The sequence below is a fragment of the Aedes albopictus genome, chromosome 3, assembly GCF_035046485.1.
Source record: "Aedes albopictus strain Foshan chromosome 3, AalbF5, whole genome shotgun sequence".
In the NCBI taxonomy this organism is placed as follows: domain Eukaryota; kingdom Metazoa; phylum Arthropoda; class Insecta; order Diptera; family Culicidae; genus Aedes; species Aedes albopictus.
Window position 1 is genome coordinate 201,236,342 of NC_085138.1, and position 16,488 is coordinate 201,252,829.

Sequence of the window (16,488 nt, forward strand, 5' to 3'; positions counted from 1 at the left end):
GAAGAAAAATATACTTAAATACAATTTAAGTCACTAAGCCAATATTTAACGCTGCGATAGATTGAAAGTTTTGAGAATTAAAAATCTTAACAATAAAATTATGTCGCACTTTTCTGAAATAGGTAAAACATTAAATAGGAGATTGCTGTGGAAAAAGTACAAGTTAGTTTCAACGTCAAGGGTAATAAATATCTGATAATTAGTAGCGGCGCAGCCAAAATATTTGTTCGCTTTGAGTCATTTTTAACTGAAAATTTGTATTGAAGTGATAAACGCAGAAATTCCCTGATTGCCACCAGAATTCCCTGAGAATTCCAGGATTTTTCCAGGCCGAGTAAAATTCCCTGATAATTCCAGGTTTTCCAGGTTTTTCCAGGTAGTAGACACCCTGTTCAAGAAAAATCGGTTTTCTGGCATTAACTTTTTCAGTTTCAATTTTTCATCAAAGTCGCACAAGAAACACTTGTAGAGCATTTGAAGACGCGTCGTTTCGTGCAATGAGATGGAACGGAAGTTATCTCTTTTGGTTCAATAGTTTTTTTCCTAAAAAATCATAGTTTATTGAAAAGGTGATATGACGGGTTGAAGCAAACATAAAAAATATCTTTTGCCCGTATTCAAAAGAAGAAATGTTGTTATAAAAATAAAACATTCTTCTTCTTCTTCTTGGCGTAACGTCCTCACTGGGACAAAGCCTGCTTCTCAGCTTAGTGTTCTATGAGCACTTCCACAGTTATTAACTGAGAGCTTCCTCTGCCAATGACCATTTTGCATGTGTATATCGTGTGGCAGGCACGAAGATACTCTATGCCCAAGGAAGTCAAGGAAATTTCCTTTACGAAAAGATCCTGGACCGACCGGGAATCGAACCCGTCACCCTCAGCATGGTCATGCTGAATACCCGTGCGTTTACCGCCTCGGCTATATGGGCCCTAAAAATAAAACATATGTAATACTATATTTAAAGTAGAAATAAAATTAGAAATAACTGGTAAGTGTAATAATGAATGTCTACATTTTGCTTGTAATGATATAATCATTGAAAATATTGTGTTTTGATTGCAGGACATCCGAAGAAATGGGATTTCATAAGGATTGCCTAGACTGCCGCCGATGGATTTCTCCGCATCATTCAGAAACTTCACATCACACAGGAACTTCATATTTACTATAAAATAGTTATTTTTAATTAAATAAATTGTTTTTATGCTAAATTGTTTCATTTGTTTACCGATTTCATTTAATTTTATTTCATTTTCAAATTAAAAATAAAGAAAACCAAAAAGGGTTAAATTTACCCATTATTTCAACCGAGTTGTTTTGTGAATAATGGGTAAAATTCACTCATTGAACTGACGTACGAGCGCTTTACTCTTTAAAGAGTAAAGACCGTTTACTCTTTTTAAGAGTTCACCTAGTTACTCTCAAAGAGGGTACTTTTTTACCCTTTAAAGAGTACTTTGGTCTCTCAGTGTACGTCCCCGTAAGGGAGCGAGGCGCAAAACGTTATACCTTTGTTTCTACTGCTTGGATCTATCAAAATTTGACACAGCATTCTTAACCGTTTCCTTCCCACGACTTTGAACGACTATTTTTATACCAAAAAGCGTTTCCGAAAAATGTGCTACATATTGAAAATTGACTAAATTTTACGAAATCAATGAAAAAAAAGTTGTAAATCAATAGGTTTTTGATTGTTTATCAATAGTTCCACTATTGAAACAAGTAGTTGGTAGTTGGGCTAACCTTATAGGGTACAATTATATTTTAAAACTAATTGCATCATATCCATTCAATTCCGTTTATGCCAAGTTCGTCGAAAATCGATGCTGCTCTAGAGCACAGTTTCCCAACCTTCGTTTCGCGACCCTCCAACTGCTTTCAGGCACGCTTCGATTTTTTTACGAAAAGCGGAGTGACAACAGACTGAGGGGTCGCGAGAGCCAAGGTTAGGAAACGATGCACTAGAGCAACCATGGAAGTAGAGGATTAAGAACCCATACTTTTAGATAAAAGAATAGTAAAAAAAATCGATTTTGTGCTCAACTTCAGCATGTATAAATTATCATAATATCTTGTTTTTCATATGAATAAATGTAACAAAAACGTAAGAATCATCTGGCATCGTAAATCATATATACAATATATGGTATGTGGGGGCAAGATGGGTCAATGCCGTTTTCAAGCTTACAATATATTTTTGAAATCTTCCAATAGTTTTCCCAGATCAACGACGTGGATCCACAGAAAAGTGATATACAGGGGATGGCCAACATGTTTGGGATAGCCAACTTTTCTATCTCTCACAAAAAAGTTCATCATGCTTCAACTTTTCATAGAGTGCATCAAACAATCTCAAACTTTGACTTTGTCAACGTGCACCAATGGTACAATTTTGAGCTCGATTGGTTTATCTTTCGCCAAGCTAGAACCGTTCTCGTAAAACACTATTTTTAGACAACTTATTTTTGAACTGTCATATCTCGGAAACCAGTGAACCGAATTGAATGAAATTTTGAACGTTTATCAACAATTTATTATTGCTTCACAAGTTATGTAAACATAGGTACTTATTGAACGTTGAAAAAAGTTATCATGGATTGACACTTTTTGGATTTTTCTCGAAAAAATGAATTTTTTTACATCAATATCATAAAATTTTAGTTTTGATATCCAAAAAATTTCTACTTTTGTTCTCAAGATATCTCTTAAGGGATATATTAGAGCCTATTTGGATTAAAGGAAGAACACATTTAGTAATTTTTGTGCGTTATTGAAAATTTGATTTATTTTCCTCTATATGGGTGAAAATGTTAAACCGGTATAACTTTATTCGTCGTGAAAAATATTATATTTTATAACGCCATATTAAGTATTAATATATTGTTGATAAACGTCAAAAATTTCATCCAATTTGGTTCACTGGCTTCCGAGATATGACAGTTCAAAAATTAGTTGTCTAAAAAATAGCATTTTACCAGAACGGTTCTAACTTCGCGAAAGGTTAACCAATCGAGCTCAAATAATGCGCATATAATAGGTTGACAAACAGTCAAAATTTGAGATTTTTTGATGCACTCTATGAAAAGTTACAGCTTGTTGAACTTTTTTATAAGAGAAAAAAAAAGTTGCCTATCCCAAACATTTTGGCCAACCCCTGTATTTATTTGAAAATTCTTTACGTTCCTTGCTCAGAAAAAAATATTTTTTCATTATACTCCTTATGTATGTGGGCCAAGATGGGTCAATCTTAGTTTTCGGAATGTTGCATACGACTCACTCAAAATGCAAATTTTCGGTAATACCAATCCGTGTGATCAATTATGATTTTCAAATAACTCAACGTAGGGTCTTGTACCATTTCAGAAGGTGTACCTATTTTGGGCACTTGCTGCTATAACTAAGTCAATTTCAAACAGATTGATTCGATCAATCGGTTGGAAATTGACTTAGTTATAGCGGTAAGTGCCCAAAATAGGTACACCTGCCCAAATATGTACTAGTATGGGTCATCGGAACCGTTTTCTCAGATCAAAGCTTTTTTGGTTCCGTTTGGGGTCCTGAGTATCAGTGTAAAATTTGAGCACGATCGGTTGCGCCTACACTTTGCCCATTGCAATTGAAATTTGTATGGGATTTTGTATGGGAAAACATACTTTTTTGCATTTTTGTCATAAGTTGAAAAAGTTTGTCTGAAACTTTTTAACCAATACTGTAAAATGATAGCCTAGGGTGTTCTGAAAAACTTTGTTGAAGACCGCAAAGCGATCCGATGCTTGTGAAAATAGTTATAACCAACGAACCGCATGCATGTGTTTATGTTTTAACATGTAAAGGAATAACAATAGCAACAAAATCATGCTGTTTCGCCAACCAATGCCAACGCTATAACTTTTTTCATAAGCATCAGATCACTTCGCGGTCTTCGACAAAGTTTTTTCAGGACACCCTAGGCTATGTTTTCACTTTATCGGTTACATGGCTTTAGACAAAATCGAGCTTGTTATGAGAGAAATGCAAAAAAGTTTGTTTTCCCATGTAAAATCCAATACAAACTTCAAACGCGATGCGCAAAACGTAGACACAACCGATCGTGCCCAAATTTTCCACACTTATTTGGGTCCTGGAATGGGATCAAAAAAGCTTTGATCTGATGGGATACCATTGAATTTTTCATTTTTTCCATATAAACGATGACCCACTCTAATATGTACAGATAAGTACCATCAGGGTACCAGATTCCGCTCATCTAAGGCCAGTTTTGCAGAAAAACATCATCTGTTAAATGACTGGTAAGCCAATTTATAATGTTTTTGCATTTTAAGTTAGTTTAATCTAAGTACAATCAGATACAAAACAAGACTTATGTAGAACTTTTCATAAAAGTATGATTTTATTACAATTTGTGTGAGACCAAAGTGGTCCTAATTCCGCTCACGGACAAATGTATGCCATCTATTAAATAGGCTTTTGCGAAAAAGTGAATCATTTTTGCAACTCTTATGTTTTTACAATTATTTTTTCCTGTTCAGCGGGAGTGTATAGTAGTGATTGAATACACTGTGTAAAATCGACAGTTTTTACAATTTTCACGTAAATTTTTGCGTGAGCGGCTATTGGAACACATAAAATTTCCTACAGCTTTTTTTGGGTCCAACAGCCGCTCAAAAAATTCTACTGTTTTGTTTTTAAATTTTATGTTATTTGGTAAATATTGCATAAAATGGCTTTGCTCTCATTTAATTTATATTGTCCAAGAATATCAGCGACGAAAAGGGGGTATTTATGCGTGAAAACTTGATTTTTGCAACAGTGAGCGGCTATTGGGTCATGAGCGGCTACTGGTACACTGACGGTATATTATTTTTTAAATTGGAAAAAAAAAATCCACAGCTCAGGTGAGACTTGAACTCACGACCCTTATTCACTAGACAAGTGCTTCAACAACTAAGATACCGAGCCAATTAATGAAACGGCATTTTAGTTGTCATAAAGTAATTCAAATCTTAGTTGGTAAAGCACTTGCCTAGCGAATAAAGGCCGTGAGTTCAAATCTAACCTAAGCTGTGGATTTTTTCCCAATTTAACCAATAATTTACCCATCTGCACATATGTATGTACGTTGAGTTATTTAAAAAATATGTTTGCATAGTTTCTGAAAATGTTTTATTTTTCATTGAAAGGCTATTCCGTGACCTACATTATCGAAGCGATTAGAGAGCTGAAAATTTGTGTACTTAGATTTATTTTTTTTTTGCAAAAAAAAACATAGGTCTTTGAAGTCCGTTTATAGCTGCTTAAACAAAAATATTCTAGTTCTTAGAACCAACTACCAATGTGTTTCATCACTGCCATTATGTTATCTGTATTACGTATGTGAAGCTTAGATGTATAAAGAAAAAATAGAAGATACAGTATTTTTTGTTGAGGAAAAATCTAATTTTGTTAACTGACCCATTTTGCCCCCGTAAAAATTAGGTGGGGCAAGATGGGTCAGGTTTTGAAAATTTCTAGTCAAGAATCAGGTATCAAACTTTACGACATTTCTATCTTATATCATACCCAGTGCTGAAAAATTCATTTCGTCATATCTAAATTCAATCACCTACAGCTCATTTTGGAAGCTGAGCCTTAGAGTATGGTATATGAAAAATTTGAGCGGCTAGACCAGTCCTGCAAAAAAGTCACGGAAAAACTGCTATTTTTCGAATATTTAAGGTAAATGTCACGCACTACCTTCAAAAAATAACAATGATATTCACGGTGAATATCATTTGGCATTTTTCAAAGGTAGTAGCGCTCTTTTCGTGACTTTCTTGCAGGACTGGTCTAGCCGCACAAGTTTTTCATATACCATATTCTCAGGTTCAGCTTCTAAAATGAGCTAGGTGAGTGAATTTAGATAAGACGAAATTATTTTTTTGCAATTTCTCATCGTAAAAGGCTGTTTTACCTCACGCAAATCTGACAGGAAAAGGCCTACTTTCCCACACCAAATTAACAGTGCTGTAATGGTTCATTACAGCACTGATTTGCGTTGCGTAATGAACCATTACAGCACTGTTTTCAGTTTTGATCAACTTCTTGATGCTTTCTGGATGCAGTTTTGAATAATTGTGACAACTGCACAGTATAACCTGCTATGATCAGATTTTCTTAAACATGGCTATGAGCATCAGTATGCAGTTTGATGAAAATTTTTGTTCAAGCGGTAATTTATAAACTTGCAAAAAAAACGTTGTATGCAACTCGGTGCAGAACTCGATTTTTACAGCACCCGTCGAAATTATCCAACTCGGCAAGCCTCGTTGGATAAATGTACGATTCGTGCTGTAAAAATCAACATTCTGCACCTTGTTGCGTAAACTACTATTTTGCAATTTCTCATCGTAATAGGCTGTTTTACCTCACGCAAATCTGACAGGAAAAGGCCTACTTTCCCACACCAAATTAACAGTGCTGTAATGGTTCATTACAGCACTGATTTGCGTTGCGTAATGAACCATTACAGCACTGTTTTCAGTTTTGGTCAACTTCTTGATACTTTCTGGACGCAGTTTTGAAAAATTGTGACAACTGCACAGTATAACCTGTTATGTTCTTATTTTCTTAAACATGGCTATGAACATCAGTGTGCAGTTTGATGAAAAAGTTTTGTTAAAAACTATCCTCAAGGCTAATTTATGAAATTGCAAAAAACGTTGTACGCAACTCGGTGCAGAACTCGATTTTTACAGCACTCGTCGTAATTATCCAACTCGGCAAGCCTCGTTGGATAAATGTACGACTCGTGCTGTAAAAATCGTCATTCTGCACCTTGTTGCGTAAACTACTATTACAGTTATATATTCATGTGCAAAGCAATCTGTGAAAGTTTCGAGATGATCGAAATATTTTTCAAATTTTGGCGATTTTTCAAAGTTTTATATGGAAACAAGTTTTTAAACTTCAAATGCCGTTTTCTCAATTCCTACTTTTTGCAAATGGGACTGTTATGCGAGTGGGGGCAGTACAGTTCGTGCGAATCTCGACTGGGAATGCAGAGTGATGGATGTTCGCACGCTTGTAGGTATTATAGATAGAGCGCTAGAGGGTGTCATGCAGAGACAGAGACCCAGCATGGGGGCTGTCCATTTATTACACAGAAAAAATAAATCACATATCCAATGGACAATTTCAATTAGATTGGCTTTATAAATGTTATTGGATTTTTTTTTATAGAAATGTCTTTGGAAATATCACATGAAATCAGAGTTTAAAATTTTCATTTTCAATGAGTGAAATTCAACGTGAATTTTGAAGATTCTCAACTGTGGGATCAAAATAAAATTCATTTTGGTGAATGAATTTTTTCACCTATTCATTCATTTTTCTGTCACTGACAATTTTCACTGAGAAATAAAACTGGACCGTAACTCCCGATTATTCTTCCAATTACGTCAAAACTTGTGTATAGTAGTCAATTAGAATATTAATTATGTTCTCTATTTGTCCATTAAGTCGGATTGTGCGTCTGTTAACAGAAATTGGACATTTTACGACGTGCGAAAAAATATTCGTGACAGAGAATTGAATGAAAAAAGAGAGGCATTCAGCTGACAATGAATGTGGCCAAACACGAATGAAAAAATGAGAATGTCAATCTTCACTTTCAATCTTCAAATTTTTTACTCTCTGCATGAAATTAATGCGGTACATACAAATTATTAGGAAATCATTTAGTTGTATTTGGAAAATCACATAACTTCACAAAATTTAGGTGATATTCTAATATAATTTAATGGAAACGCATATTGACACAATCCAAGTAAATATCAGATAGAAACAATGTGAAAACTATTTTTAATGTACTTATGGGTTTATGGGACCGTTTGAGAAATATTACGCCTCATACAAAAATATTTAAATTCTCATACAAAAAAAATCATAGAAGGGGGAGAAGGTGTCGAAAAATCGTAAAAATTCTCTTACGTTATAAATGGACAGCCCCATGTAGCAGCCTGGGACGTCTTATTTGATATAATACATATATATGCATATATGCATCCTTACGTTTTCATACATTATCCTAACTGCCCCCACTCGCAAAACAGTCCCATATGAATAGGAAACCCAGCAAAAATGGGACTGTTATGCGAGTGGCGGCAGCTTAAGTCTTATATACTTTATAACGGCCATGATAAAAGAAAACAAGAAATGTCTTATCAAACCTTGACCTGTAAAAACGATGACAGTCGTACACGCTTCTTTGAGATCCATAAAAAAGTAAGTTAAAAATTACTAAAATCATTCAGCCAGACAGATGCTTAGGAATAATTCCGTCGTGACGATTGCGACTGATTGGAGTCGCCCTCATCTAACACTGCAGCAAAACTTAAACTTCATTAGATTTCAATAAAAAAAAAGATCAAACAATTTGTTGACAATAATGTTCTCCACATCTAAAGGTGATAACGTCATATACATAAAACGAGAACTTACCTGCGTTATTTTATCTTGTAGACAAGCAACAGCAATCTCACTACTCGACGATTGTTTATCCCAGTCAGGTGTGACACATGGAGTACCCTCCATATCCATGTTCTGTAAAAGCACAGAAATGTGCAAAAATTAAATCAAGTTGAAAAATAAAGCATTCAAAAGACAACTCACATTTGGTAACGCTATGGACGCCGGCGCAGAGCTGTGAAGCCTTTGGGAGTCTCGTATGATCTGCTGCTTCTCGGAGTCTGACAAGGGTGATTGCACAACGGTTTTAAGCCGGTCCCTGAGAGTTTCATTTTCATCGAGCAACCGATGCAGTTCACTATTGCTCATTTCTTGCGATGTCTAGAAAGAGGAGTGGAAAAGATTATTATCAAAACTTTTGCGGGTGTTTCCTGAAATTTAACTATTACTTGTAGTTTGACAATTTCATCCCGGAGCGCTTGAACTTCTTTCTGATAGACCGACATTGCGACGACTTTTTCCTCCAAATCCGCATTCTCCTGCCTTAGTCTCTCCAGATGCGAATGTAATTCCTGCATCCTGTTGCCTTTGAGGTCCTGTAGAAACAGAGAGAAATGTGACGATTTATAAAATAATAATGCAAGAATGCAAAACACATTAATAAATTCATTTGCTGTCTTGTATTGGTGAAAAAAGTACTTTATCAATTGTCTTACTTTTTTAGTCGATTTTCATACTTGTACTTTTTTCTGCTTATTTATAAACATAGCCAACATGAATACGAATCGAACAGTGCAAGTGCCATGCTGATCGGTTCATCCGTTCGTGAGTTTTGTTACCTTGCTTAAAGGGACTTCAAACTCGAGAAAAAAAAACTCCCGTCTTCCAAAAATTTAGCCGAAACAAACTGTAATCATACAAATTTTGGTTGAATTAAAAAAAGATCCGCATGTCTTGGCAAAAGTTATAAATTTCTGCAGAAATTGCAATACAAAACTTAAGAAAACTATATAACGTAATGTTACTAGCCTGATATCAACGACCGAAGCTTTTGTTCAATAATTATGTCCTGATTTCGAGACCGTGCTTCAAAAAATGTTGAGTAGGGGAACTTACGTATTTTCGGCAGTTTTGTTTTTTTCGTCATGAGGTCGTCTATTGAACCCAGAGTTGGCCTCAAATCCTTCCCAACCATGCTGAATTATATGGTAAAGTTTCAGACAATTTTGCCGACAATAACTCCCATGACGAAGAGAACAAACCAATACCCTATGTACCTTATAACAATTGAGTTTTTTTTCCTAAAAATCGAGCTTTACAGTTTTGAAAGTATGGAATTTACTTGAGCTTTCTTGCATTGCAGTCAACCAATATTCAATCTTTTTGCATAAATAGAAAGCTGACTATAATATGTGTGGATCATGTTGTGAACACAATTTTTGCCTCAAACTGATGAAATTCTAGATTTTGGGTATATGGGACAATATCATTAAATTTAACCAAAATTTCCAAAAAATAATGAGGATTTGTTTTATTTTTCAGTATTTTTTTATGGATTTCAAAGAAGCGTGTAATAAAACAATGTAAATAAAAAAGTCTTGCTAAAAATTCTGTAACAAATCCGATGAGTTTTTAATATTTTTCTGATTAAATGCTTTATTATTTTTATCCCCCCCCCCCTCGACCAGCCAAAGAGTGGCGGGACAAAAAGTTAAATAAATATTTGTAACGGCCTAATAAAAAATCAATTTACATTGCATTATATCATTTCAAATATTGACGAATTTCGCACCAACTCGTCTTCGGGGTTGGCAGCACCCCCTCAGAATGTTATGAAATTTTGTAGGTTTCAAGACTTTACATTTTCAAGCAACTTTGCGTATTTTGTTTTTTTCAAAATTAACCTAGACTAACATTTAAAAAGAGTCAAAGTTCTTTAACCGTTTTTTTTTCACAAAAAATAACTCGAATATGATAAGATGTACAAAAAAGTGATGTATGGGTGACATTTAGAGAATTGTCCAAGCTTTCATGAAAAAATATTTTAAAAATTCTAAATACATTTTTACACGCTAAAAAATATATTTTTAAAATTAAAAGTCAATTTACAGAAAATGCCCACTTTTTTCTGGTTTGAAATTTTTTTCCAAGAAAGTCAATATTGTTGCCTAACTTTCCTCCATACATCACAAGATGGGCACTTTTAAGGAAAAAAAGTTTTTCTAACAAAAACTTTTTCATGTTAGTTTTTTTAGCGTGTTGCGCATTAGCCGTTTTTTTCACAAAAAATATAACTCGAATATGATAAGTTGTACAAAAAAGTGATGTATGGGGGACTTTTAGGGAATTGTCCAAGCTTTCAAGAAAACATATTTAAAAAATATAAAAAAATGTTTTACACGCTAAAAAATATCTTTTCAAAATTAAAAGTCAATTTACAGAAAAAGCCCACTTTTTTTTGTTTTGAATTTTTTTTCCCAAGAAAGACAATAAAGTTGCCGAACTTTCCTCCATACATCACAAGATGGGCACTTTTAAGGAAAAAAAAAATTTCTAAAAAAAACTTTTTCATTTTTTTTTTTTTGCGTGTTGTGCATTAACTCGTACAGTAATGTATCCAGAATCCTAATGACAATCCATTAAAACTTAATGGGCTCAACTACTTTTTTAATATCTTAACGTGCTTGATATTGGAAAGGGCTCAAGACAAATTTGCTTTTAGGGTTTTATATCAATGAAAACGCTTGTGAATTGATGAAATGTGTACATATGTATATGTGTATTCAATTATTTTCTTTTCTACAATATATACATCCTTCTTTTATACATTCTATTGTAACGTTTTTTGAATATTAGATCTTTAGTCTATCTGAAACAAAGTAAACTTTTTTGGATTATCTTTTGAATTCGAAAACTTCTTCGCTTCAATTTGATTTTCAGAAATTGGCACAAATGAATGAAATTTTTGTGTACCAGGTATTGTTTTTACGTGACTGTATGTGTATAGTTCTTCAAGTTCATCCGTCATTTTTGCATATTGTTCATTTGAAATAAAGCTAAAATTCAATTTTGTTATACAGTGGAGACCCGATTTTGTCAGCCCCCGATTTTGTCTACCCCCGATTTTGTCAGCTTTTTGACCCGATTTTGTCAGCCTTTTTTGAAGTAAAAGATAAATTTGTATTTCATTCAGAATATCCATTTTATAATCATTATTAATGCAGTTGATGTCTTTAGGCGTCGTAGAAAAATTACGCAATGAACAAAACTCGTGTAACTTTTGAAAACGACCAAACTTTTTTTGCAAACTAACACATTGAGGCAATTTTAGGACCCAACCCTCGCCAATGTTTTAAACCAATATTGTTTAAAATTGCTAAAAGATTCCAGCTCTCTCTCTTCTTGGCGTAACGTTCCAACTGGGACACAGCCTGCTCCTCAACATTGTATTTTATGAGAACTTTTACAATTTTTAATTGAGATCCCCCACAGCCAATGTTTATTTTGCATTTGTACATAAATCGTGTGGTAGTCATGAAGATATACAAGGTAGTTAAGGAAATGTCGATTATGAAATGAATTTTGAGCTAACCGGCAATCAAACTCGTCACGTTTTGCTGATTGCACGTGCGCTTACCACTAATGCGCTTAAGGACTATTCTTCTTAATTTTCTCTGGAACAGAACAAACAATAAACGCTGCCTGTTGTTGTGATTTCAAGTCAATCCATTTACTTCTTTCCGGTATCTCTGGGATTCCTCTTTGAATTTTGAATTTTTGCTTCTCCCTTCCTTCTGAGCACATGGCTCATTTTTCATGTAATCTCTGACCAGTAACAGATAGAGCAGACTCCTTTCCATCTGATAACGGGATAAGTTTGCATAAATAAATTGAAATACGCCTAGACGGGGTGGAAGAAGTTGAGACATGCAATGGTTGTTCCGCCCTGTCTTACATGTTGGTCTAGATTTATTATGTGATGTATATTGTAGATTTCCTGCTTGGATTGCTAAAAAATTGTTGTGGGAATTGTATTCATTAGAGACACTTAAGGAATTCAAGATGGGATTCCCCCAAAAATTCTTGCTGCGATTCCTTCAAGAACTTTTGCGTGGTTTCTTGTGAGAATGTTTTGCTGGTATTTCACCAAGAATTCTGCCGGAAATTTTTGAAAGAATTCTTCCGGGAATTTTATAACGATTCATTAAAGTGTGTCTTTTTAAGATTTTCTCAGGCATTCCTCCTGTGATTTCCCCGGAAGCTTTTCTTGAAACTTGTTCTGGAACTCCTGCTAGGGTTCCTCCAGAAGTTTTGCTGATATTCTGACAGCATTTTTTCTCAAAAATTTTCTACATGAACTTCTACAGCGATCTATCCAGGGGTTTCTCCAAGGATATCTCCAATAATTCCTCCTACAATTGCTACGTGGATTTATCCAGGGATTTCCCTAGCGATTCTTTTAAGACATCCTGCTGGCATTTCTCCATACATATCTGTGATAGTCCTGGAACTTCTGCTGGAGTTCCTCCAAGAACATTTCTGGAAATTTCTATAAGAACCTTTTCAGATATTTCCCTAAAAATTATTCATGCATTCTTCCTATGATACCCCCAGGTTGACGAACTCCTGTTGAGATTCCTTCAGAAATTCTTGCTGGTATTCCTGTAGGACTTTATCCATTAATTTCTACAGGAACTACTGTAGTGATGTATTTAGAGAATTCTGTAGATACTTCTGCAATAAATCCTATATGAAATACTGCGTACTTTAGTCCATGAATAAATCTACGGACGGCACAAATTTCACAAATGGAAGAGAACGTGCCCCTGGAGCCAACCTACTGATGAATAAATCTAGCGATTTTCCTAGTGTTTTTTTTTCAAGAATTCTTCTTAGGATTCCTTCAGGGATCCTTCTAAGAATTTCGTTAAATGTTCCTCTATTAAGGTTGAAGGATTCGTCATTGACATAATCGTCATCATTGGAAATTCAAAAGCAGTTTTCTTGTTCAGGGCTTAAATTTCCGCAATGAAAATGTATTCACTGTATTACGGACGCAGAAAGGATTACAGTGAATACATTTTTAATACAAACATTCAAGTTTTGAGCGAGAAAACTGCTTTAGAATTTTCTCTGATGACGGTTATGTCAATGATGAATCCTTCAACCTTAATGCCTTCTGTAATTACTCATACAAGAATTCCTCTAGAGATTTCACTATGATTCCAGAGGATTTCTAAGATTTCTTAATTGATAATGATGATGATTGAAGTGTATCCACCATCAGCGCAAGGATTACCTATGGCTGCAGAATGATTCCGTAAGAGAATTATCTACCTGATGGTTTGTCGTAGCAGGGTGAGTTGAAATATGTAGCTGAATCCCTTCGGTAGTCAACATAAAGTTGCTACCTCATGACAAAAGTCTGGCTACTCCACGAATTTAAGTCCGGTCATCAGTTCACTCAACTCCCTTAGACAACCCCTCCGTGTGTGTGATACCCGTAATATAAAATGGACGTTATATAATGTAACTAACATAAATGACACTTAGTTGAATAAACTTCAAACATCGTAAACTTCACCACAGGAACCCAAAATCCTCGATACCAGGAAAACTCCTCGGATCTTGCGAACTGCAGCCGAATCCCCAACGCTTGAATGGTACCAGAAATTCGCCAGCAACGCTATACCAATCTTGAAATAATTCACTCTTCTTGAGCTTTTGAACTGGAGCACTAATAAAATTAAGGCTTTCTTCCGGAACAGGTCAAAACGTCACACGAAAATCCTGGCTGCAGGACTTTCCGATGTTGTATGTAAAATTCTATCGGATTTCCCGGGGGTCCCGCTTCATGCTAGAATTTAACAATTCATTTCTGGTATGGTTTCTCCTTAAGGAGAAACTTCAAAGAATACCAATATGGCTGCCACAATGGCCGACTTGAACACCTACTCACGTTTTCAAGAGCACAAATCTTAAAAATTCGTAAACGCTCGATTTGGAAAAGCTGCCTCTTTTTGCAAGTGAGCAAAGCCAGGATAATAAAGTGTGGCTTGGTTTGACGCTTCGTTCGTCAGATTTGTGCCTCTAAAGTTTGTATGCAAAATTGCAATGAGAATTCTTGATGTTTCACCTTAAACTGCTCCAGATATTTCCCCAGTACTTTTTTCCAGGAATTCCTCCATGGATTTCTGAAGGAGATTTCTTCAAAGATTGCAATAGGGATAAAGAATGCCTCTAGAGATTTCTACGGAGATTGCAGTAACGATTCTTTCAGAAATTACTTAAGGGTTTTATCCGGAGCTCCTGTAAAGGTTTTTGCAGAAACTACTTATGGGATCCCTTCGGGAATGCCTTGAGGGTTACGTTCCGTATATCCTCGGGTAGTTTCTCTAAAAATTTCCCCGAACATTTCTTCAAAGATTTCTCCAGAGATTCTTTAGAGATAAGGCTCTGGAAATTGAAGTAGAAAGGCAGCGGAAACGTAGTCAATTTGGACAGTATGAGTGTCTATACTTGCCAATCAGATGTTGGTTTATTTTCATTCGTTGACAGCTTAAGTTAGATGTTATGATTTAAACTGCGCTAACCAGTGTCAACACACTCAGATTCGATTACCGAAGTCGGTAAAATTTTACTGGGTTTTGAACAGCAGAGTTAACTCAGTAATATTTTGTAAGTACCGAAAACTCAGTAAAGCAAAAAAATTAAGCTGTCAAAATAAAAGCTGACTTAGTCAGTAATACCCAAGTAACCACAAGCATAATATAACTCGAATATGATAAGTTGTACAAAAAAGTGATGTATGGGGGACTTTTAGGGAATTGTCCAAGCTTTCAAGAAAACATATTTAAAAAATATAAAAAAATGTTTTACACGCTAAAAAATATCTTTTCAAAATTAAAAGTCAATTTACAGAAAAAGCCCACTTTTTTTTGTTTTGAATTTTTTTTCCCAAGAAAGACAATAAAGTTGCCGAACTTTCCTCCATACATCACAAGATGGGCACTTTTAAGGAAAAAAAAAATTTCTAAAAAAAACTTTTTCATTTTTTTTTTTTGCGTGTTGTGCATTAACTCGTACAGTAATGTATCCAGAATCCTAATGACAATCCATTAAAACTTAATGGGCTCAACTACTTTTTTAATATCTTAACGTGCTTGATATTGGAAAGGGCTCAAGACAAATTTGCTTTTAGGGTTTTATATCAATGAAAACGCTTGTGAATTGATGAAATGTGTACATATGTATATGTGTATTCAATTATTTTCTTTTCTACAATATATACATCCTTCTTTTATACATTCTATTGTAACGTTTTTTGAATATTAGATCTTTAGTCTATCTGAAACAAAGTAAACTTTTTTGGATTATCTTTTGAATTCGAAAACTTCTTCGCTTCAATTTGATTTTCAGAAATTGGCACAAATGAATGAAATTTTTGTGTACCAGGTATTGTTTTTACGTGACTGTATGTGTATAGTTCTTCAAGTTCATCCGTCATTTTTGCATATTGTTCATTTGAAATAAAGCTAAAATTCAATTTTGTTATACAGTGGAGACCCGATTTTGTCAGCCCCCGATTTTGTCTACCCCCGATTTTGTCAGCTTTTTGACCCGATTTTGTCAGCCTTTTTTGAAGTAAAAGATAAATTTGTATTTCATTCAGAATATCCATTTTATAATCATTATTAATGCAGTTGATGTCTTTAGGCGTCGTAGAAAAATTACGCAATGAACAAAACTCGTGTAACTTTTGAAAACGACCAAACTTTTTTTGCAAACTAACACATTGAGGCAATTTTAGGACCCAACCCTCGCCAATGTTTTAAACCAATATTGTTTAAAATTGCTAAAAGATTCCAGCTCTCTCTCTTCTTGGCGTAACGTTCCAACTGGGACACAGCCTGCTCCTCAACATTGTATTTTATGAGAACTTTTACAATTTTTAATTGAGATCCCCCACAGCCAATGTTTATTTTGCATTTGTACATAAATCGTGTGGTAGTCATGAAGATATACAAGGTAGTTAAGGAA

General features: G+C 34.7%; 1 protein-coding gene across 7 annotated transcripts in view; it reads right to left on the reverse strand.

Moving 5' to 3' along the window:
* LOC109406300 (cytospin-A) overlaps positions 1-16,488 on the reverse strand; it is a 138,522-nt gene that overhangs the window by 53,014 nt on the left and 69,020 nt on the right. For all 7 annotated transcript variants that reach the window (XM_062858527.1, XM_029863166.2, XM_062858524.1 and 4 more), the window contains 3 exons: positions 8,898-9,044; positions 8,653-8,829; positions 8,482-8,583 (listed from right to left, as the gene is read on the reverse strand). In XM_062858527.1, the coding sequence (XP_062714511.1) occupies positions 8,482-8,583; positions 8,653-8,829; positions 8,898-9,044 (426 nt within the window). The remainder of the gene's footprint in view (positions 1-8,481; positions 8,584-8,652; positions 8,830-8,897; positions 9,045-16,488) is intronic.